The sequence below is a fragment of the Erpetoichthys calabaricus genome, chromosome 15, assembly GCF_900747795.2.
Source record: "Erpetoichthys calabaricus chromosome 15, fErpCal1.3, whole genome shotgun sequence".
NCBI classification, from domain to species: Eukaryota; Metazoa; Chordata; class Cladistia; order Polypteriformes; family Polypteridae; genus Erpetoichthys; species Erpetoichthys calabaricus.
In genome coordinates, this window is record NC_041408.2 from 32959491 (window position 1) to 32985614 (window position 26124).

The 26124-nt window shown below is 39.2% G+C and overlaps 1 protein-coding gene across 1 annotated transcript in view; it reads right to left on the reverse strand.

Moving 5' to 3' along the window:
• Positions 1 to 11028: 11028 nt before the first annotated feature.
• rab1ab (RAB1A, member RAS oncogene family b) overlaps positions 11029 to 26124 on the reverse strand; it is a 65152-nt gene continuing 50056 nt past the window's right edge. Inside the window, 4 exon segments of the mRNA XM_028820917.2 lie at positions 11029 to 13098; positions 13100 to 13195; positions 17523 to 17654; positions 18299 to 18394. Of these exon segments, the coding sequence (XP_028676750.1) occupies positions 12997 to 13098; positions 13100 to 13195; positions 17523 to 17654; positions 18299 to 18394 (426 nt within the window). The 3' untranslated portion in view covers positions 11029 to 12996.

The window sequence follows — 26124 nt, forward strand, 5'->3', positions numbered from 1 at the left end:
AATGCATTTACCATTTTATTATTACTGAATTTTCTACTCATAATATATATATATTTTTTGTAAAATTTGTGTGTATAATTTTTTTTGACATTGTTCACAGATATTTCACTTTTGTTATTTTTAAACATACCATTCATTTATTTAATAAAAAATGTATGAAAAAGTATATTGTATTTCCTTTTTTTAAAGTTATAAAAATGAACTGTCTCTGTATCAATATGGGTGAATAAAACCATTCACATGAGATGAATCAGCACACACACAACAGTGTGTTCTGTTGATTAAACTTGTAAGAAAGAATGTCACTGCCCTCTGTCCACATGCTGTTCATCATAAACTGAACTACTTCATGCTATTTAAATTCTGCTCAGTTACTGGAGAATATTTTATTTTACAGCTGTTAAATTCAGTTCAGTTTTATTGTCTTAATAGGCAAGTTTGGTTTCTTGGTGGGGTTTACAGAGGCACCTTGAAACAACATTAAAAACACATCACTAAAAACAAATGTATTACAAATATGAACTATCAAGTCAAGTCAAGTTCGGGAGCATGCACTGGTACAGTGCGTTCCCGCACCCACTACACTCGGGATCCCGGTTTGCAACCCCCCAGGCAGACACGCGGTTCAGTGCCACCCTCCGGAAATGACCCTCTATCTGCCACAGCCGGGTGTTACGGTTCTATTCAATAAGGGCGCGCACAAAAGGCGACCTTCAAAAGGGTGACCTCAATTGGGCGCGGAGAATAAAAGCGCACATAAATAAAAGCGATCTTCAAAAGGGCGACCTCAATTGAGCGCCGAATAAAGGCGTGCGTAAATAAAGGCAAGCTTCAAAAGGGCGACCTCAATTGAGCGCCGAAAAAATGCGCGTGCAAATAAAGGAGCGCTTCAAAAAGGTGACCTCAATTGAACACGGCAAATAAAGGCGTTCGTCGATAATTTAGTTGAAATGGCTCTGGAATATGTGAAGAGCAACAAAGGTGCAGATCTACTTGTAGTCGAAGGCTATACATTCAGAAAGGAGAAAACTATCAACGGGAAACACATCTGGAAATGCACTGAATATAGGATTGGAAAATGTTCGTCTCGCTGTCATACCAAAAATGTCATTGCCTTAATCTAATTTTCTGTAATTTTGAAAACAACGAAATATAGAGAGCTTTAGAAATAGTTCGTTAGAAGTTCATGCATTAATTAATTGGATGTTTTAATATTCTTGCTTTCACCTTTTTATACGTTCAATCATTGCCTTTATCTAATAAATTTTCTGTAATAATTTTGTTGCGTTTGCCTTTATTCGCTGCGCCCAATTGACGTCACCCTTTTGAAGCACTCCTTTATTTACGCGCGCCTTTATTCGGCGCTCAATTGAGGTCACCCTTTTGAAGGTCGCCTTTTTGTGCGCGCCCTTATTGACGGATACCGGGTGTTACGTGGGTGACCCCTTGGCCTAGTCCAGCCACTCGTGTCCCCAACAATGACGATCTTATGAGCCGGGTCACCCTCGGGGAAACACGCCACATGGCCATAGTGCCGTAACTAACGCTCCCTCACAATGCAGGTAATGTGCCTCATTCAGGACTCCATGAGCAAAACGCTCATTCGACACAAAGTCAAACCAATGGTACCTAAGGATTTTCCGGGGAGACACAGTACCAAAGGAGTCCAGTCTTTGTCTCAGGTCACCGGTTAACGTCCATGTGTTGCAACCATCTAGCAAGACCGGAAACATCAGGACTCTAAAGACTTGGACCTTCGTCCTTTTCCATAGATATCGGGAGCGCCACACACCCCTTTCCAGCGACCTCATGACCCCCCAATGCTCTCCCAATCCGTCTACTGACTTCATAGGAAGAGTCACCAGAGACATGAATGCCAAGGTAAGTAAACCTCTCAACAAGGTCAACACTCTCTCCGCAAACAGACACACTGCTGATGGCTGTGCCCAAGAGATCATTAAAGGCCTGGATCTTGGTTTTTATCAATATGAACTATAGCAGCAAGCAACTTACTGTAAAAAAAACATCAAATAAATCGATTCAAGTGGTAACGGCTCACTCACTTAATTTAGTCTGTCGATATAAAGTTGAACTTCTTTGTAAGATTAATAGCTGTTGGAATAAATGAGGATTTCAACCGGTGGCTTTATACTCTTGATTCCTTCAGCATCTGACCTGATTGCACAACTGAGAACGAATTAAAGAATCTGAACAAGTGGACTGTCACAGTTAACACTAAGGGGGACAGTCCGCGCAATGCCATGTAACACAGTGTTAATTCTTTTCTTTTGTTGAAAAAGGACCATTTATTTCTACAAAACTTGTTGGCTACATTAGGTTTTGTAAACCTGATACCTTAAGACAAATGGCAATTTTATTAATAAAAATTGATATCTAAAGATATTTTTAAACAAACACAATTTGTCCACAGAAGGAAATTGCAACAATAGATCAAAATGGATAGATAGATAGATAGATAGATAGATAGATAGATAGATAGATAGATAGATAGATAGATAGATACTTTATTAATCCCAAGGGGAAATTCACATACTCCAGCAGCACCTTTCTGATACAAAAAAAACAATATTAAATTAAAGATTGATAACAATGCAGGTAAAAACAGACAATAACTTTGTATAATGTTAACGTTTACCCCCCCGGGTGGAATTGAAGAGTCGCATAGTTTCAGTGGAGACTGAAGCTGCTCTTCTGTCTGGAGATGACACTGTTTAGTGGATGCAGTGCATTTTCCATAATTGACAGGAGCCTGCTCAGCGCCCGTCGCTCTGCCACAGATGTCAAGCTGTCCAGCTCCATGCCAACAATAGAGCCTGCCTTGCTCACCAGTTTGTCCAGGCGTGAGGCGTCTTTCTTCTTAATGCTGCCTCCCCAGCACACCACCGCGTAGAAGAGGGCGCTCGCCACAACCGTCAGATAGAACATCTGCAGCATCTTATTGTAGATGTTGAAGGACGCCAGCCTTCTAAGGAAGTATAGTCGTCTCGGTCCTCTCTTACACAGAGCATCAGTATTGGCAGTCCAGTCCAATTTATCATCCAGCTGCACTCCCAGGTATTTATAGGTCTGCGCCCTCTGCACACAGTCACCTCTGATGATCACGGGGTCCATGAGGGGTCTGGGCCTCCTAAAATTCACCATCAGCTCCTTGGTTTTGCTGGTGTTCAGTTGTAGGTGGTTTGAGTCGCACCATTTAACAAAGTCCTTGATTAGGTTCCTATATTCCTCCTCCTGCCCACTCCTGATGCAGCCCATGATAGCAGTGTCATCAATGAACTTTTGCACATGGCAGGACTCCGAGTTGTGTTGGAAGTCCGATGTACAGTATATAGGCTGAACAGGACCGGAGAAACTACAGTCCCTTGTGGCGCTCCTGTGTTGCTGACCATAATGTCAGACGCACATACTGAGGTCTGTCTTTAAGATAGTCCACGATCCATGCCACCAGGTATGAATCTACTCCCATCTCTGTCAGCTTGTCCCTAAGGAGCAGAGGTTGGATTGTGTTGAAGGCGCTAGAGAAGTCTAGAAACATAATTCTTACAGCACGACTGTCTCTGTCTAAGTGAGAGAGGGATCGGTGTAGCATGTAGATGATGGCATCCTCCGCTCCCACCTTCTCCTGATATGCAAACTGCAGAGGGTCGACGGCGTGTTGAACCTGTGGTCTCAGGTGGTGAAGCAGCAGCCTCTCCATGGTCTTCATCACATGTGACGTCAGAGCAACAGGCTTTATATAATTTATTACATGAGTGGAAAAATAAAAACACTACATACTTGTATTATATATATATATAAATATATACACACACGTACACAGACAGTACCTGCCAAATAATAGTAGCACTGCATCTTGTAGCTGAAAAGCAAAGCAATGGTTCAATGGAGGCTGCTTGTTGTGGACACAAAGCATATAATGAAATGTAGAGAGTGAAAGAAGGATTCGGAAGGGAGCGCGTAAAGTGAAGAGAAAATTAAGGCATGAAATGAACGGCACAAGCTTAGAACGTAGAATGAAGAAACTGGTACAGGGCAAAAGAGCCAGTTTAGAGAAGTGAAGATATTTAGGATTTTTGTATTATATGAGTTAGTCGGGAGTGGCAGAAAAATATGTAAGAGTTGTACAGGTTATGTACGAGGGAAGTGTGAAAGTGATGAGGTCTGCAGTAGGAGTGACAGATGCATTCAACGTGCAGGTGGGATTACATCAGGGATTGGCTCTGAGCCCTTTCTTATTTGTAATGGTGATGGACAGGTTGACAGACGAGATTAGACAGGAGTCCCCGTGGACTATGATGTTTGCTGATGACATTGTGATCTATAGCAAGAGTAGGGAGCAGGTTGAGGAGACCCTGAAGAGGTGGAGATATGCTCTAGAGAGGAGAGGAATGAAGGTCAGTAGGAACAAGACAGAATACATGTGTGTAAATGAGAGGGAGGTCAGTGGAATGGTGAGGATGCAAGGAGTAGAGTTGGCGAAGGTGGATGAGATTAAATACTTGGGATCAACAGTACAGAGTAATGGGGATTGTGGAAGAGAGGTGAAAAAGAGAGTGCAGGCAGGGTGGAATGGATGGAGAAGAGTGTCAGGAGTAATTTGTGACAGACGTGTATCAGCAAGAGTGAAAGGGAAGGTCTACAGGACGGTAGTGAGACCAGCGATGTTATATGGGTTGGAGACGGTGGCACTGACCAGAAAACGGGACAGAGCTGGAGGTGGCAGAGTTAAAGATGCTAAGATTTGCATTGGGTGTGATGAGGATGGATAGGATTAGAAATGAGTACATTAGAGGGTCAGCTCAAGTTGGACAGTTGGGAGACAAAGTCAGAGAGACGAGATTGTGTTGGTTTGGACATGTGCAGAGGAGAGATGCTGAGTATATTGGGAGAAGGATGCTAAGGATAGAGCTGCCAGGGAAGAGAAAAAGAAGAAGGCCTAAGAGAAGGTTTATGGATGTGGTTAGAGAGGACATGCAGGTGATGGGTGTAACAGAAGACGATACAGAGGACAGGAAGATATGGAACAAGATGATCCGCTGTGGCAACCCCTAACGGGAGCAGGTGAAAGAAGAAGAAGATGTGGAAACTAGAGAGAGATAAAGCTGATGTCACATGCAATAAAAATTTGGGAAAGGTTTATAGAGGGACGGCTTAGGGAAGAGAGGAGGAGCAGTTTGGTTTTATGCCAGGGAGTCTTGACAGTTTTTGTATTGAGAACAACAGAAAAGATTGCATATGGCATTTGTTGATTTGGAGAAGGCTTATGATAGAGTGACACATCTGGAGGTACATGACAGAGAAAGGAGGACCAAAGAAGTATGTATGAGGGTGTGAGCACTCGGGTTAAAAGCTGTGTTGGGGTCACAGACAAGATCCCAGTTAGAGGAGGTCTGCACCAGGGACCTTCTTTAAGTTCTTACCTCTTGGATGCTTTTTCTGATGACATTGTGTTCTGTAGCACCAGAAGAAAGGATGTGATGAGAAAGTTGGAAGATTGGAGAAGGGCTTTGGAAGATAGAGGGTTGAAGATAAATATGAAGATGGTTTAATTTCAGGTTTAATTTCTCCATGTCTTAGATTATTATAAATAACACTAAATAAACGCTTTGATCATGATCAAAGAAGTGAAAAAAGATGAAGATAACGAAGTAGAAGAAGATTTAAATGTTTTTGCAGCTTCCGTTTGGGTTTTTCCCTATTTTACTTTTTGAAATTTGTTTTTTATTCATCAAGGTTTCTTTTTCTTTTTCCATTATTTCTTTTCTTTTTGCCAGCTCCCAGTTCCAGTTTTTCTTCCTCTTTTCTCTTACCAGCCCTTCCACCAGAGAAGCTTCTGCTTTTCCTGGGCCACCAAGTCCCTTTGTCGTCAGGTGTGGATGATTAGCTTGTTAAATGACTGCAAGATCACCGACAAATCAACAAAAGAAAGAGGTAAATTACAATGTGACAGTCTCCAAAATGAGATTAAATGTCAGAAAAGCAACACTGAAAGATTAACACCAAAACCCTTTTTAATTTCATTTTTACTGTTGGAAAGTTGCTTGACTTGAGATACTACAATGCATCATCCCCATTAAGGTGTCCATTATACCAATGCGCAATGACTTCCATTGTTGCATATTTTGTGTTTCCAATGATGTACAACTGTACAACCTTTACGATCCACAACTTTCTGCAGTCTGATCATTTCCAGGACTGCCAGTTAGCATCAATAAGCCCATTATTCACAGAAACCCTTATTTCAGTTAGATAAATTGGAATATTGACCTGAGAAACCTGATTAAAAGAGGTAGATTTCTCTGCAAATAATCTGATTATGTGGCTATACTGTATAAAAGCTTAACTGAGGTGCTGTTAAGGATTTTGTAGTCTGCACATGTCCACTGCACTCTGTCAGCTTCTGCATGTGTTTGCTTCCCACACACTTTCAGCAGCCACAAAATACACTGCCAGAGGTGATCAGATTATTCCTCCTCATGTTTGAAATAATCCATCTCAATATTTCATAAATCACTAAATTCATGCTGATGTGCTGAACATACAGTGTTAAATTCAGCAGTACAATATCAAAGGCAGTTGGGTAACACGTTAAAAGTAACAGGGCATTAAGTCGTCCGATTTCTTTTTAAAGTAACATGTAACCTAACGCGTATCTCATCAAAGTAAAAAATCCCAACATTATGATTATTCCAGCAGCACTGGGTGAAGGGAAGAAGAACACCTTTGCAGGGCTAAATCAAACAGCCAAGGGGGATTGCTGCTTGCAATCCGGTAACAGAAACCTATAACTAAAGTGTCACTTTGACTAAATAGATTTATACAGGGTGAGCCAAAATGAAGTTCCACATTTCTCAAGGTCATTGTGCAAGGTAGAGGCAGCCGAGTAGGTTGGGGTTAGGGTCCTTTGGTAGGCAATCCCTCGTAGTTTTCAGTCTGCATCATGTCTTGGTTTGGTACGCACTGTGCTTTCGCTGCCGGAACATTCTTCAAAAACAACAAATTCATCAATACTACATGACGCACATTCTGAATGTCCTTCAGCATGCCTCCTAACGGCGATGTCCCAAATTGTAAAACAATTCTTCAGTGGGTGGCTAAATTTAGACAGCTGGGTACAACATTGAACAGAAAATCCCCAGGCTGACCTCGGACTGTACGAACGCCTGAAAACATCCAAGCTGTAAAGGCATCAATTTTACAGTCTCCTAGACATTCAGCGCGCAAACATGCTTCTACCTTAAGCATTTCCAACATGCCTTTGCGGAGGATTTTGCATGAGGACCTTAATTTTCATCCATACAAAATGATGGTTGTGCAGGGACTCACTGAAAGAGACTGGGAGAGCCGTAAAGAGTTGTGCGCAAACATTCTGCAAACTGTTCACCAAGGTGCCATTGTCATGTGCAGCGACGAGGCACATTTCCATTTGAATGGTTGCGTAAATAAAAACTATCACTATTGGGCTGAAACCAACCCTTGTGAAATTCATCAGAGACCCCTGCACAGACAGTGTGTTACAGTTTGGTTCGCCACTGTAGAATTTGGCATTGTAGGCCCTTACTTTTTTGAGGAGTGAGGAGCAACGGTCACCATCACTTCAGAACATTACATTAAAATGCTACAGAATTTTCGCAGCCCCAACTGGAAGAAATGGATGCGATAGATGCCTGGATTCCACAGGATGGAGCAACAGCTCATATGCTGTGGAGATCCATGCACCTTTTGCAGTAGATATTTCCAGGGAAGCTGATCTCCCTGCGCAGTGATGTTGGGTGGTCTTCACGTTCACCTGATCTCATTCTGTGCAATTTCTTCTTGTGAGGCTATCTCAAGTCGAAGGTATACACACACTGACCTCAAAACCTCAAAGCCCTCAAGGACACTATTCACGACAAAATCGCTGCTATTCCCCTTAAAATAGCCAAACGAGTCATGCGAGTGTTCAGAAATCGTCTCAAAGAGTGGATCACTAATAATGGCCACCACCCTGACATCATTTTTAAAACACAATGAAAAAAATCTATTTTGTGTAACCTTTCTTGTGTCATAATGAAATTTATTTTATGTTGTAGCATTTATGTAGAATAAGTGTTTGAAATGTGGTACTTCTTTTTGGCTCACCCTGTAAAACACAAGAAAATTATAACTTGATTATTTTCAAATTCACTGTGACCAATAAGGACGTTTAACTCTATTTTTTTTTGTGCAGTTTAATAACATCACAACATTTTGACAAAGGAGACCTATAGAAGATAAATTGTGCATGTAACTCCGATTATTATAGGGATGCTCCAATCAATCAACCACTGAACTAAATCGGCCGATTCTCACTACAAAAGATTTGACTGGTGAATGGTAATTTGGCAGATCACCAAAAAAAAATTATTTTTAGCTCCTGCTTCCCTAAGCTTCATGGTAAAATAGTTACAGTGCTCCTTTACGAGAGATATTACAGTAGTTAAGTGCAATGTGCGTCTTTTTTTTTTGCAACAAACTTTCTGCAGTGGGATGGCACGCTGGTGCAGTGGTAGCACTGCTGCCTCACAGTAAGGAGACCGGAGTTCGCTCCCTGCGTGGCGTTTGCATGTTCTCCCTGTGTCTGCGTGGGTTTCCTCCCACAGTCCAAAGACATGCAGGTTAGGTGTATTGGCGATCCTAAATTGGCCCTAGTGTGTGGGTGTTTGTGCCCTGCGGTGGCCTTGCACCCTGTGCTGGCTGGGATTGGCTCCAGCAGACCCTCGTGACCCTGTGTTAGGATATATCGGGTTGTGTAAACAAAGAACAGCAAGTTGAGGATTGTTTTACCAGAGAGCGAGAGACAACTGGGATATTTGCCTTTACATTAAATAAAATGGGAGAATAAACTGGGGTTAGAGAAGAAAAACGAATGAGACAAGTCATCCTGTGCAATTAGACAAACAGCAAGAAAAGCTACTTTAAGGAATTGAGGCCTCTATTTTGTACTTTAATTACAACGGGACACCATTTGTGTTAGTTTTGACATTGAGTTTGTGTTGGGTACAGCAGTTTACATTTTTTATTGGAAAAAGAAAAGATAAAGAAGAATTTGAAATTGATTTATAAACTTAACATTTGATACATTTGTGTACAAACAAATGTTTGTACTGTTTATTACTTTTGTGTATCAAACTGCGCACTTTATGGTAAGAAATAAGTACTACATAATTAAAATTGAATTATGAATGTCTCACTGGTACATTGAAGGAAAAAAATAATGAATATAGTAAATGAATATTTTAGCAGCAAAAAAATTTACTAAAAACCTATAAGGGTATGCATATTTACATTTAAGCAGTGTTTTAATTGCCAATATCAATTCACTCCTAGTGTGTGTGTGTGTGTGTGTGTGTGTGTTTGTGTATATATACACACACACCTTGTAATTAAGAGAGGCATGTTATGTCATATGTATTCTAGAAAAATATTTTTATTAGTTAATGTATTCAAAGGACATTTAATTTATTTTAGTATGTATCTGATCACTGAACAGTAAGTCTACAGAATTTAATTTTATTAACAGACAAAATGAACAGTTAACAGCTGTGGTCTATAATTTAAATATAAAAATACCAAAGCTGACACTTTAATATTGAACATAAGGGTTGTGTGTGCCTGGCCATGCAGGAGATTAATGTAAAAAGTTTTTTTAAAGGGATAAAGAAAAAACTCCAAAACAGGCCGATCCAGTAACATGAAATCAGTGAACCTGAACATAAATACCTGAATGAAGCATCCCTAATTATTAAGAAACCAGCTTTTTCATCTTAACTTGATTATATGTGTGCATGTAATCACACTGAGTGGGTATTGGTGTGAAGTGCTCTCTTTTATGTATGTAGTACTTCACTATTAAATAAGAAGTTAGAGGATTTAAATAGGAGCAGACGATACATGGGCAGGGCAATGACAAGGCAGCAAATTAAAAATAATTTGGAGGAAAAAAAATCACAGCCAACGACAAAACAAAAAATACATACAGAAAAACAAACTGCTGATCAGCTTCAATAAATCCTTAACAATGCGGCACATCGTCTGTACTACAAATTCCACTCAAACTACAGAACTCTACAATAGACAATAAAACCAACATGGTGTGAGGATCAACTGTTTTTACAACAAACTGAGCTGTGCTGTTTAATTGTAAAGCGACACACACAAAAACTGAAAGTAAAGCTCTCTAAACGGGACCTCACTTTTCAGGTCAGTTTTCAGTGGTGAATTTTCTGAAGTTTGCCCTTCTCTTTGTTTAAGCCACTGCAGGATCGCTCTTGCCGCTTGACCAAACTATCCAGGGTATTTGTGCTGGTCTGAGCTCTTTAGCAGGGTCTCCTCATGGATGTGTCTTTTCATTATGTCTGTTCTGTGCTGGGCAGCAGTTTGGGTGATTTTTTTTTTTTTTTGCATCACTGCTTGTTCTTTGCTTTTAATTTAAAATGACATTTTAATTTCTCAAACTGAAACTTTTGTTACACAAGAATGGCAAAGTATTCACATGTTGTTATGCAGGTGTGCCTTCTGCCACCAAGCCAATGTCCCATAGATACTGCAGATGGCAAGGTCCTTGTCAGCTGGTGACAGTTCAGGAGTACAGTCCGCTCTTGCAGTTCTCTGTTCTACTTTTTTAATGACTGACTTGATTGTGTTCCTGGACCATTTAAAACCTTCAGTTTTTTTCAAACATCTCCACAGGTCTTTAGGATGTCCTTTGCGTTAACAGTGGCATCTCTGTGGTCAAGAACATCCAACTGTGGGATCTCAGGTTATGTCAACTAAATTCCACCTGGTGCACCTCAACTGAATTCAGAAATGCCATAAAAAGGGCAAGGGGACACTCTTCAAACCAAAACCATTCTAATTGTTTATTTTAAACTACAGATAAATATTCCACTTTGACACTACAGAGTGGTATGTTGTAGAGAAGTGACACACAACCCACAATGACGTACTCATATTTTGACTTATCTGTAACATAATACATGAACAGCCTTCGCGGTATGAATTTAGTGTAAAATTTTTAATGGCACGGTATATAAGTAAATAACAACATACAGGGAATATGTCTGCTTCGTCCCACCTTTGCTTTCCATAACAAACAGACTGAAATTTTACTCTAGTTGTTGGAATGTTGGAAAACCTTTGAGACCTCCTAAAATACCCATACAAGTCATCACAACAGACAATTGAAAGACTACAGCTTTTTTTGAAATTTTGAGTGCAGTACTTGTATATTAGCAAATTATTCAATACAATGATGTTAAGCCTTTACTAAAATACAAAGTACAAGAAGGAAACTTCCATTTTCATGAAAATTAATGCATGCAGCATATGGAATTTGGACAGTTCTCTATACCAGTCTCCCCAAAGGCATGGTGGCACATTGGGATGGGATGTTGACCTGTTCTAACACAGCCAGCCAATTCAAGTTGCCACTTTAAGAAGAAACCTGTCATCAGTGGAAGAGAAACAGATTGACGTGCAATGAATGGCCTTGTTTGTGTTTAGCAGATCACATCTGCAGTGTTTTCCAGAACCTCTTTACATTTTAGTTCACTACTTCAATAACCCTCTTAGGCAATAATAATGATGTTGGCTTATAAGGTTATATTAGTAAATGCTACACAATTAGAAAAATACTAAACATCTAATGAAATCTGCTGTATAATTTAATGTTACCATTCACTGAAAACAGCACCTTCTGAATTAAGACGTTACTGGATTGAACAATATCTTCTTAAGGGATGTGCAATTTCAGAGACCTGAGTTGTGAGGTATCACAAGACAGAAGCACCCCTGCATTCACCTTCACTCACCCAGATGAATTCAACATAAAAGAAAGCTGGATAGCTACGAAGAAACGCTGCCAGTGCAGCTACCACAGGACATCTACAGGGAAGAGGGAACAGACATCAATTGTGACAGCAGCAGAAACAAAGTTAGTCTACATGCTATACTTCACATCAAGAACAGTGTGTAGAAAAACTAACAAAAAAGGCTAGCTTTTACATGTTTTCCAGCTTGTTAAAAACTGAATTCAGGTTGCCTTTATTAAGAAAAGGAACATAGTGTTGTAGAGCAATTTGGACATTGCCACATTCAATTAGATATCCAGAGGTAATGGGCCATTCCAACAGTCTAAATTACTGGTACATTAACTGTCATGTAAATGCTGAATAAATAATTAAAACACACAAAATGTATTCTACATACCACAAAGAATTGCAAACTGGTGGTTTCATCATACAGCCTTATAGTAATTCCAGTAAGTACAATATTTATTTAACATATCTTCAGTTGTTTAATGTTACATATTGTGCAACAAATTACAAATCTGCAGTCACAAATTATATGCAGAGATTATGAAGTTAACCTACTGATCAGATAATGTAATTTCTTTCATTTTCTCTCTACAGAAAGGACTAGCAAATCAGATGTTACATATATAACATGTCACTAAACTTGATGCCACGGATGGTAAAACGCTGCTTCGCTGTCGAGTGGACCATGGCTGAACTTCATCTTCAGACGACATAACCGGACACTTAAACATGCCAGGAATAACACTCAAGAAAAACAAAACAGGGAAGAAAAAAAAAAAACCTTAAAAAGCACAGACAATTGTTTTGTAGAAATTAAGCAATGAGATATTCACACATTATCTTTTTTTTTTTTTTTTTTTTTTTTTTTTTATATAAACCAGCACACATACATGATTAAAACACTTCTGGAAATGAAGTTAGCCATCTTGACCAAAAGAGCTGATGATATTAAAAAAAAAATAATAAAAAAAAAAAAAACAACGGAATGGCCGGTTAAACTGCTGACCTTCCTGTAGAATTGTAGTAGTGCGAGCTACATACAGTACAAATCAGGCAACGTTTCTTATACTTGGGCTTATTACATTGTAGACTTGTGAGGAGGAGGAGAAGGAGGAGGAGAAAGAGGGAGAAGACAGCCTTAGCAGCAACCACCAGAAGATGGTTTGACTGGAGTGCTCTGAATTTTGACATTCGGTTTTTCTGAGCCACCAGCTGTTGCTCCGGGACCCATTCGTTTTTTTAATTTCTGCAGCCATTGTCATGAAGGCTTGTTCAACATTTGTTGCATTCTTTGCACTGGTTTCCAAAAAAGGTATTCCAAGAGAGTCTGCAAATTCCTGAAAGGCAAGAAAATTTTTAAGCAAAAGCTACAGAACTGCTGACAATTCAGAAAAATACAAAGTTAATAGGAGCTACATTGAAAGTTCTACCATCAGTGCATTCATATAAACTTTTCTTTTTGGTTCTACCATTTCCAGCAGCTTATGAGAAAATAAGCTGCCATACCTTGAGAATTTATTTTTAAAAATGAGGCAAGTGCAACACAAGTCCTTTTGGATGTTGAACTTCTTGGAGGATTGCTTGGAGGAGTCAGTCTTCCTTGACGGTTGTTTCTGCAGGAGATGTCAGCTGATCCAGCACTTCAAGCTCAGGGTTGCTGAAATGGATAAGGAGTTGGCTGGCCTGCGTTGTAGAGGAGAACTGGCAGGTATGGCCCAAGTATCCCGTATGTAATCTCATTGCGCATTTTTAAAATATTAAAACGACAAATTTACAGGGAGATATTATAATCAAGGGGGACTTTAACTTTCTGAACATTAACTAGCTTAACGTTACAAATAGAGTACAACAGCTGGAATTTTTAGACATAATCAGTGATTGTTTTTAACATGGTATGTTAAAGCACCAACATGGGGGAAAAGCCATCTAGATGTAAATTTGGCAATAACCAGGATAGAACTGAGGGTGTATAGATGATTGAATTTCTAGGGTCAAGTGATCATAGTATATGTTTTGGAAGAATGCAGATACAAAGACTAAAACTGTTAAGGTTTAACTTTGGATAGAGTTAATTTTGAACGGATGCGGTGAAGTCTAAAAATGGATAAACTAAAGTGTAGAAACAGTCAAAAAGCAGTGGAACACGTTTAAAAATATTTTATATATAATGCAGGACAGGTTCTTCCCAAAAATTTGGAATAAGCAAGAAAATAAAAAATAAAAATTCTGCAGTGGGTTAATAAAGAGTTGAAAAAAGCTGAAATGGAAAAAACAACTGTATAAGGTGTAAAAGTCAGGTAACACCAATGTGAATCTTTGGGTGTATGAGAGCTCAGTACATGAGGTCAAACATTTAAAAGGATATTAAGAAAGCTCAAAGGCAGTTAGAGAAATAATGCAGATAAAGTGAATGATGAGTTTTTTCGTAGGCTCTGGTAATTCTAGTGTTAAGAAGCATATGCCTATCGGGCACAATTTATTTTGCAAGCTGTTTTGGTTGGAGATCCTTGATTCCAAAGCACTTTTTTTTCTTTCATTATTTAAAACACTTGTACAGATCCCTGCCTCCTTGCCCCACTGTGATGACAAAAAGGAGGGAGCAAAAAAAAAAAAAAAACAGGAATTCAGAGAAGGAGAGTCTCTGCACACTGCCATTGAAAAAGAGATCAAGAGCTAATTGATGGTACCTGTGGTGGACAGTGATGTAAATCGACTTGAGTGGTGGAAAACACAAGAATTACATTTTCCCTAAATTGGGGAAACTTGCAATTGAAGGAAGTAATTTGTTTTAAAATGTTATAGGTTTGTTTTTTTTTTGTATTTTTGTGTAATATATGACAGTGCAGTATTTGACAAAACTTTTTTTTTTTTTACACTATAGTAAAGTATATTACATTTTTGTTCTTGCTTGAATGCTGCACAATTCACCTTACAGCACAGCAGTTTATGTTCATCCAGACTATAATGTTCATGCCCTGTAGTTCAATTATGAGTAGTATTTTATTCCCGTTGGATTCATCATATTTACATTAAGGGTAAATGTCTGTTTAAAATGCTCTCATTATATTTGTTTTGTTGGTCTTAGTGCATTTTTTTGTGTAAATTCTATAGGCCACTTTGAAATGGTTTACTCATACTTGCACTGTTTGATCTCAGTAATACTTTAACTGGTAATTTTAACAATTTTGTGTTCATTTACTTCAGGTTTTAAGTAAATAAATAAGAACTGTTTTCCTTAACACTAGAATCTCAGAAGACTATGAATATTTTCGTGATGCCGGGCCACCTTAAATTCCCTTTCACCTCCTAATCAGCGTCTTTGTTTTGCAAATGTGTCAATCAGCACTGGCAGCAGGCAGCCTGCTCACTTATCCCCCAATGAGGCAGCTGAAGTCAGACACAAAATTCTCAGTGATGAAGTCACTTTCTATTGATTCTAGTATTAACTGTTGTTTCCATTAATCTCATTAGTAAGCTACAATTAATATCTATCCTCTCTAAGCTAGATCAATAAGACATCTACAAACATGTTTATAAAGGACACAAAATATCATCTAATAATCATTATCGTCAAAAGTCCCAGAAAATAGAGATACATTTTTTGCCAATATCACACGCCTCTAAAACCAAATATTTATCCTCAAGAGATGAAGGAGGTTAGTGAATACATTCAGTGCATCCGGAAAGTATTCACAGCGCATCACTTTTTCCACATTTTGTTATGTTACAGCCTTATTCCAAAATGGATTAAATTCATTTCTTCCTCAGAATTCTACACACAACATCCCATAATGACAACATGAAAAAAGTTTACTTGAGATTTTTGCAAATTTATTAAAAATACAAAAACTGAGAAAGCACATGTACATAAGTATTCACAGCCTTTGCCATGAAGCTCAAAATTGAGCTCAGGTGCATCCTGTTTCCCCTGATCATCCTTGAGATGTTTCTGCAGCTTAATTGGAGTCCACCTGTAGTAAATTCAGTTGATTGGACAGGATTTGGAAAGGCACACACCTGTCTATTATATAAGGTCCCACAGTTGACAGTTCATGTCAGAGCACAAACCAAGCATGAAGTCAAAGGAATTGTCTGTAGACCTCTGAGACAGGATTGTCTCGAGGCACAAATCTGGGGAAGATTACAAAAAAATTTCTGCTGCTTTGAAGGTCCCAATGAGCACAGTGGCCTCCATCATCCGTAAGTGGAAGAAGTTCGAAACCACCAGGACTCTTCCTAGAGCTGGCTGGCCATCTAAACTGAGCGATTGGGGGAGAAGGGCCTTAGTCAGGGAGGTGACCAAGAACCCAATGGTCACTCTGTCAGAGCTCCAGAGGTCCTCTGTGGAGAGAGGAGAACCTTCCAGAAGGGCCATTTCTGCAGCAATCCACCAATCAGGCCTGTATGGTGGAGTGGCCAGATGGAAGCCACTCCTTAGTAAAAGACACATGGCAGCCCGCCTGGAGTTTGCCAAAAGGCACCTGAAGGACTCTCAGACCATGAGAAAGAAAATTCTCTGGTCTGATGAGACAAAGATTGAACTCTTTGGTGTGAATGCCAGGCATCACGTTTGGAGGAAACCAGGCACTGCTCATCACCAAGCCAATACCATCCCTACAGTGGAGCATGGTGATGGCAGCATCATGCTGTGGGGATGTTTTTCAGTGGCAGGGACTGGGAGACTAGTCAGGATAAAGGGAAAGATGACTGCAGGAATGTACAGAGACATCCTGGATGAAAACCTGCTCCAGAGCGCTCTTGACCTCAGACTGGGGCGACGGTTCATCTTTCAGCAGGACAACGACCCTAAGCACACAGCCAAGATATCAAAGGAGTGGCTTCAGGACAACTCTGTGAATGTCCTTGAGTGGCCCAGCCAGAGCCCAGACTTGAATCCGATTGAACATCTCTGGAGAGATCTTAAAATGGCTGTGCACAGACGCTTCCCATCCAACCTGATGCAGCTTGAGAGGTGCTGCAAAGAGGAATGGGTGGAACTGGCCAAAGATCGGTGTGCCAAGCTTGTGGCATCATATTCAAAAAGACTTGAAGCTGTAATTGCTGCCAAAGGTGCATCGACAAAGTATTGAGCAAAGGCTATGAATACTTATGTACATGTGATTTCTCAGTTTTTTTATTTGTAATAAATTTGCAAAAATCTCAAGTAAACTTTTTTCACGTTGTTATTATGGGGTGTTGTGTGTAGAATTCTGAGGAAAAAAATGAATTTAATCCATTTTGGAATAAGACTAACATAACAAAATGTGGAAAAAGTGATGCGCTGTGAATACTTTCCGGATGCACTGTACACAAACCCTTGATCCATATTTTTAGGAAATCACTGCATACTGAGGAAATTCTAAGGAATGAGAAAATATTATCCCATTAGATAAAAAGGGTGATTGGACAGCACCAACTAACTATAGACGAGTAAGCTTAACGTGCATCACAGGTAAATTAATGGAAGGGATTAATATGTGCAAAAACTTTCATATTAAGCTACCAGTTATTTAATTTGCATTGTTATACTGAATAATAATCTCATAAAATGCCTTTATATGTAAACATAGACAAAAATTTGCATAAATACAATAAACAAATAAATACAAAGTTATGCTGAGGGAAAAAAAAGTCTTTACTTAGAAATCTGCCATATTTTCATACCTTTGCCGTTGTGTAGTCTACAACCTTCTTTGTTGTAAGGTCACACTTGTTTCCTACCAATAACTTGTTTACATTTTCACTGGCATAGCGATCAATCTCTTGTAACCACTGTTTAACATTGTTGAATGACTCCTAGATGAACAAAGGCAGACAAAATATATAAATTTGACAAGTACATTACAACATATTAGAATAATATTTTTAGAACATGGTGCTGGTATTCAGGACTGCTGTGTAAACGATGGGCCTGCATGGGCTGGCACCCCAACAGTTCTGTTTCCTGTTTTAAACCAAGTTCTACCAGAACAGGATGAAGTCACCTGGAAACAAACTGGATTAGGAGGGATGGAAATTTAGCATCTAATAAAAATCCTTCAAATCACCTGAAGTTTCTGAAGTAAAAAAAAAAAAAAACAACAGATACATACTACATTACAAACATCATTAATAAATGCATAGAATTTATAAGTAAATTACTGATGTCTTAAATTTAAAGTTATCATATGGTGATCCAGTATAGTAAAATAAAGATTCTAAGAATATCCCATACAATAAAGGGAATGTGCTAGATAACCAAGGGACAAAGTTACAAAAAATTTGAGATAACTTAAATCAATAATTTCCCTCAGAAGGGAGGGAAAAAAATACCAAGAGGAATTACATTTTTTTGGACTACTATACTCTTTCATACATTTTAAGATGCACACATTTAATATACTTGGAGTTAAGCAGAATCATGTAGTCAAATTAATTCATATACTGAAACACACTCTTACCTGATCTGTAACATCATAAACTACTATAATACCATGTGCTCCTCTGTAATAACTGGATGTGATTGTTCGAAACCTTTCCTGACCTGCTGTGTCCCACTACAAGCAGAAAAAACAAATTTAACATTGCAGGTAGGAAAAATGTTCCTTATCATAACAGAAATATCATTATCTCTAATACAAACAGCAATTACTCATTCTGATGAACATTATTGTTATATTATAAAAATGCATCAGCATTTTGAAAATCTGCTCCATTTGTATCAAATGATTTTTTTTAATATATAAATAAATGTCGAAGGTATCCATAGAACCATACATTTCCTGAACATGCTCAATCCTTTCAAATCAAATTTTACTTGTCTAATACAAATTATACATACAGTACAATATGCAGTGAAATACTTAGTTGCACAACTCTAGTGACTGCACCTTAAGAAGAATATAAAGGGACAATAACAATAATACATGACCTAAGCATCAACAATTCTTAATGGAATATATGTGATAAATAATAACTAAATAAATGAACTTAATAAACAAACAATTGTTAAGAGTTAACGACAGGGCATTATGTAGTTCTAAACACCTTTATTCAAGATGTGTATGGAAAAAGCCCGTCCTCAGTCCTTCTAAACTGGACTTAAAGGTTATACTAGTGTTTACCTGAATGCAATAAAGAAAAGAGGCCATTGTTGGGATGGCTGGTATTATTGATGATTTTCGTCATCTTGGTCTCACAAAGCTTTAGTAAACGTCCTTGAAGTTAGGGAGTGCACACCTAGTGATGCATTCAACTGACCACTCTGAAGACCTTTGTGGTCCTGCTGCATACTACTTCCTTGTCAGAATCCTTCCAATGGTGATGTGTAGAAGTTCTTTATTAATTGGGAGAGCAGCCTGAAATCTATAAGGTGGTGAAGACAATGTTGTGCCTTCTTTACCAAGGTGTCTGTGTGCTTGGACCAGGTTAGGTTCTCTGTGATCTGGACACTGAGATTTTGGAAACTATCCATCCTCTTGACCTGGGTGTTGTTAATACTGAGGGGGTGGTAGAGCCTCTAATATTTTCTCCAAAACATTCAGGAGAATGGTGTGCCACAGTGTATTGCAACTAGTGCTGGATTAGTACTACAATTTTAGCCTCTGTATTGATATCAGCATTCGGACCTTAGTATTGGAGTAAACAGATAACTCCCCATAAGCCCATTCCACGCACCACAATCACACAATTGTGGGCCTACATAGTGCATCTCACAAACGAATTAAGGGTTAAAATGATCACATAAATAAATCCATTAAAACAAGGTTAACATCAACTGACAGGAAACTGTCTTTACTAAAAAGCCTGGTGTCTTCTTTCTCACTGGCAGCTCCTCTACAAATCCTATAAGGGCCTTGCAGCAGAGGAGTTGCCCTACTGACAGTGGCAGCTAACCTTCCATAGGTCCGGGCCCTGTTGTCCCATGGCTATGGTAAGGCTTTCTCTCTGGACCAAGGCTTGGGTCCCCCAACGGCCATGGTGCTCACATTGGAGCTTTTCTCTCACACCTCTTTGACCCCTGCTGCCTTCCTGGTCTTCCATAGTGAGTTGTTCCTTTTAGCACGTAGCACTCTGGCTCCCGGAGTTGCTTGGCCAGAGCGATCACTCCTTCAGCCCCCAGGTGTCAGCCATTTATTCCACTCAGTGGGGCTCTTCTTCCTAGCTGCCTGCCATCTCGCTCCTGAGCCCATTCTCTTAGCTCATTCGCACCGGCTCCTTCTGCGTCCTTCCTTCTCTCTTTCTTCCTTTAAAAACTCTGTTCTCATCTCGTTTTCCTTATGTGATTCCCCCTCTCTCTCAGTCGCGCTTCCCCTTTTAAATGGGGATGTGGCACAGCTGTGGCAATCAGCAGCTCCTGGCATCAATTAGGGTCAAGGGTGGTAATACACCACAGATGGGAACTGCTCTCACCACGTGGCAATTGTTTAATCAAAATGCCAAACAACTGCGGACCTCACTTTATCACACCGCATAATTGCACAGTCCGTAGCACATCAAATAGAAGAATGAGGAGGGTATGCTGGTTTGTCCACTGTGGAGTCTAAAGTGTGTCGAAGAGGAAGTGGGTGGTTTACGAGTATTGTCCCACACCGATTCTACAGTGTACCACACTGCCTTGCTAAAAGTAGCAGCTCCCCTTAGAAATCTGTTGCGCAACATTTCAATCTGAGGATCAAAATAAGAAAATCTGTACCATTCTTGAGACCCAAGAAGAGGATTACTTTCATATAGTACTGGGTGGTATACCGGTTCATACCATAAAACATTTTTTTTTTTATTATTTTTCTTATGATACGGATTTTTGTTATACCGCAGCAACGGTTTAAATAGCCTAAACAATGTTCAGCACGTGGCACAGCGGGAAACTGTTTGGGGGGGGGGGCCTTTTTCACTGCTGCACCGCTAAAAACGCATGCAACGGAGTACATGCATTAGTGGAGGTATTGAACGGTGAAAATGGACAGAGAACAATCTGAAACTGAAGCTGTAGCAGACGATAAAGTTGATTGAACATGATGACACAGAAGAACTTTTGCCGAAAAAAAAGAGCCATGTCTGTTGTCTGGAGGTACTTTGGTTTTAAATGGTCAGATGTGGACCATTATGTTCAAATGTGTGAATACTGTTTCTATACTACTGGATAATACTGCAAGCCAAGTTGTACTTGTTTTATTTTTTTTCAATACTGTGTAATAGTGTGACGACATGTTGAATTTGTTCTCGACATTTCCATTTTAATCTCAATGCTTATGATGAGAATAAAGTCGACATGTTGACTTTATTCTCGTAATCTGTCATTAAAGTAGAACATCATAAACTAAACTTCATCTTAAAATGAATACTTACTAGATTTTCTCAAACCCTGTCATAACTTATGTAGCACATTAAATGCTTTGTGTTAAGTGTTCCCCGAACCATGTTAATCGCTACGTGCTTTTTAAACTGACTTCCTCTTGCACTAAGAAGAGGTGCAGGCAGTGACCACCACACAGAATACATTAATTTCATGATATTCCTGCTCCCTGAACATTTAGAATGCTAAGATAAATACTTGATATCATTTTCATGATGAAATGTATTAAAGCATGTATTAATCATATGGGGGCAACAGTAGCATGAAGGGTGCACTGCTGCGTCACAGCAAGGGTGGGGTCCCGGGTGTGCCCTGCCTTGAATTTGCATGTTTTTCTGTTGGGTTTACTCGGTATGCTTCAGTTTTTTTTCCCCCCAAAGTCATGTAGGATAATGGGGTTTTGTTACGCTATATTGACCCTGCTAGTGTATGGTTTGCTCGTATTCACCCAGGCGATGTGCTGGCACCCATGTTCAGCGAGTTCCTCCCGCCTCTCACGCAATGCTTGCTGGGATGGGTGCAACCATAAATGGATGGCATAATTAAACATGTATAACAAAGATTTTTTTTAAAGTTCTTGAACACTCCGTGGTCTAAGTTTATAAATAGTTTTTAATTACACAAAGACGTTTATCGTGTGGTGATTGGTTATCTGGAGAAAGAAAAAGGAAGAAGATAGGAACTGGGGGTTTGGTACATCAGACAGGAGACAGCACACATGCAATAAAGAAGGCCCGCTCAGAAAAACATCCACTGAATTCTGTGTTCGTGTCTTCGACCACCAGATCACGAACCCAATATTTACACAATATTTAAGTTAAACCTGTGGCGGTACCCATTCATATATCCAGTTTTTGGAGCCTCGTCACACCTGCCATAAAGTTTTCTACACTGAACATACACCTGAAGACCCCTTACTGCAAGGAAGCAGCACTACCGGGCATGTTTAATACCTGTTTTAAATGCATTTTATCATGAAAATTTATCTTAGCATTCTAACATTTTCAGAGAGCAGGAGTATCATGAAGTGAATGCCATTCAACCTTTTGTATTTTCAGAGGTTCATATGATTCTCAGTGGTCAAACAAACATGTTTTTCACAAAACCAGAGGATGGACATTTAGCAGACCACTTTCATACAGATGAGAAGAAATTCTCTTTCTCACTACTACTTTCCATAAAATGGTGGTGCCATCCTTTAACTGAAATCATGTCTTAGACACTTAAATCTGATGTGTGGGACTTACTATGGCTTCAAAGGGTGCGTAGGTAAAGAATGACGGGATAAAAGCAAAGGCCATATGTAAGCTGTGCAACTCAGATATAAATTGTTGTTGTAACACAAACCTGAGAAATCATATGTCCCCAATTTCACCCTTCATCGTAATCTCAATCAAAATCCGAAAACTTTAGAGCATAAACAAACAATCTACACTGGAGACTGTGGAAAGCTAGCTACAAGATTTCCATTTAATACGCCTCATGCCCAAAAAAATAATCTATAGCAATTTTTATCTGTTAAGATACGAGACCCTATAGCACGCCTCACCCGGCAAAGCAAGCAAGCAGGCAGGCAGGCAATTGTAGGAATTTTCAGAGCAGACTGCGAAACAAAAGTGGGCATGTTCAAAGGAGTCGACTGGAGATAGCTCCATAACAGCACCATTATCAGTCATGATGGCCTGTTCTTTTCTTGAGCATCAGCTCTAGATCCTTGTTTAAAAATGCTTCCTTTTTGTTTGAGGACTGTTAGGACACATTTTCGAGACTGATTAATATGACTGCTACAAGTGAGAAACTAAAGTTATTTGTAACTTGTAGAATTATAGAAATACATAAGTCTTCCCGCTGTATGTTTAATTTCAACTAATTTGAGATTTTAAATGTTCAAAAGGAGAATAAATTTGGCTAACAGTTTAGTTGAAGGGTGTCTACATGGAGATTCATAACACATAAATAGGTTATTGAATAGCATTTACTATTTAAGAAGCAATATTTGATTATTTTATAATATTCACAAGATGACATAGATGTTGTATTAAAAAAGATGAAATTGCATTGTATTAAAACAAGGAGCCCCCATAGTAAGTGTGGACTCTGTTGTGGCAATACATAAGTAATTTAAATCAGACAATCATACAAGTATTTATTAGCTAAAAACCAATGGCATCTGCAGCACCCAATGAATGGATCTAAAACTGCCAACATGGAGCAAATTTACTGTGAATGGTAACAGTTGCTTAATTAATTTTGCCATGAGTGGATATATGGAGAATATTCAAGACAAGCCAACAAAATTAATTACAAAAACAAGAAATGGTATGCACAACTATCTCTATGGAAGAACAGCATAAGTGCACCACCAGTTATATATACATATATACACACACACAGAGTTTAATGGCCGACTTACAGAAAAAAAAATTACCAATCTGACAGCTTCTAATTATGAGAAGCATTTTGTTTTCTTTTATGCCATATGTATAATGGATAAATAGTTTGTATATTTTATTAGTTAAAGTATGTATTTTAAGGAAATTCTATTTTAGTATTTTATAGTTACTGAACAATAAGCCTACATAATTTCATTTTGTTAATAAAAAATGAACAGTTAACAACTGTGGTCTAAAGTTTAATTATAAAAATATGCTTTAATATAGGACATAAGGCATCTATGCATCTGGTTATGTAGGACACTCATTTGATCCTCAATACAAACTACTCAAGAAGAATCAGGTAATAGAAAGAAGAGTTTCAAGAATCAAAAGAGAAAAGCCAAGCAAAATGACACCTTTTATTGGCTAACTAGAAAGATTACAATATGCAAGCTTTCGAGGCAACTCAGGCCCCTTCTTCAGGCAAGATGTAATTACATCATTACATCTTGCCTGAAGAAGGGGCCTGAGTTGCCTCGAAAGCTTGCATATTGTAATCTTGCTAACTAGAAAGATTACAATATGCAAGCTTTCGAGGCAACTCAGGCCCCTTCTTCAGGCAAGATGTAATTACATCATTACATCTTGCCTGAAGAAGGGGCCTGAGTTGCCTCGAAAGCTTGCATATTGTAATCTTTCTAGTTAGCCAATAAAAGGTGTCATTTTGCTTGGCTTTTCTCTACATTCATAATGGCTAACACGGCACAACACCCTAGTACTAAAGAATCAAAAGAAAATGAATAACAGTATAATCTGGTCTGAATGTAACATATGTGACATCGGAGACGCTCGATATCTTTAAAATAATATTTAGGTTTTACTGTATATAAACTGTGTTTACATACATAATTTCAACGAATCTTACCTAATATCTAAGAGAATACAAAGGGTTTATGCTGTATAATTGTGCATGAAATGTTTATAATAGTGTGGGAGAGTTTATAAGGGCTTAAAATATATAAAAATAACCATATAAACATATGGTTTCTACTTCGCGGATTTTCTTATTTCGCGGGTGGCTCTGGAACGCAACCCCCGCGAAGGAGGAGGGATTACTGTATATCTTTTCATGGGACAACACTGAAGATATGACACTTTGATACAATGTAAAGTAGTCAGTGTACAGCTTGAATAGCAGTGTAAATTTGCTGTACTCTCAAAATAACTCAACACACAGCCATTAATGTCTAAACCAGGGGTGGGCAGATTCAGTCCTGGAGGGCCGCAGTGGTTGCAGGTTTTTGTTCCAACCCAGTTGCTTAATTAAAAAACAATCCTTGTCAATTATTTAATTGCATGGCTTGTTAGTGCTTTAACTTTGTCATGTCAGGTCATTCTCATATCCTAGATTTATTTTCCTTTCTAAGGATATCATCCAAATGATTTGAAGTCTAAAACAGATGAGTAATTCTCAGTGCTTCACTTTTTTCTCTTCACTTTCCTTCCAAGTATTTAATTAAACCAAATAGTGCATGATAAATACACACAGGTGTAAATGAAAACAAGCTAAATGGAGAAATGCTGGTCTCTTTTGTCATTTGCATGGTATTGCTAATTAGGAGCAATTAAAAACCAAGAATACAGCTGTTTAAGACTAAAATAAGCAATAAGGGTTCAAAATCTTAACGAGCGAGACAACTAAAGTGAAGCTGAAGTGTTACTTGAGCAATAAGGGCTTCTTATTAAGCAATTGGGTTGGAGCAAAAACCTGCAGCCACTGCGGCCCTCCAGGACTGAATCTGCCCACCCCTGGTCTAAACCGCTGGCAACAAAAGTGAGTACACCCCAATTAGCCATTTTCCCTCCCCGGTGTCATGTGACTCATTAGTGTTACAAGGTCTCAGGTGTGAATGGGGAACAGGTATGTTAAATTTGGTGTTATCACTCTCACAATCTCTCATACTGGTCACTGAAAGTTCAACATGGCACCTCATGGCAAAGAACTCTCTGAGGATCTGAAAAAAAGAATTGTTGCTCTACATAAAGATGGCCTAGGCTATAAGAAGATTGCCAACACCCAGAAACTGAGCTGCAGCACAGTGGCCAAGATCATACAGCGGCTTAACAGGACAGGTTCCACTCAGAACAGTTCTCGTCATGGTCGACCAAAGAAGTTGAGTGCACATTTATTAAACAAGTTCCGCACAGCACCAATCACCCTCCACAGGCCTTTCTCTAAATGTACATGGGCCGCCTTTCCTCTCCTCATGGGAGCTTAGTCCTACTCCCACTCCCAACTCTAGCTCCCAGACTGTAGGAAGGCAGCCCCTTTTATGTTCACCCAGACGAGCTCAAGGTACTTGTTGATGACCTTCCGGTGGCACTTCCGGGTGTGGCGGAAGTGCCGCACAAGCACCCGGAAGCACTCCGGGTGTCCCCGGAAGGTTCTTCCTCCACTTGCCCAGGTGTGGCGGAAGTGCAGGTTTCCCGGGCTCCATGATGCTCGGGGCACCCCTTAGCAGTGGTCACAGGCCCCAATGGGTTTGAGCCTCCTGGC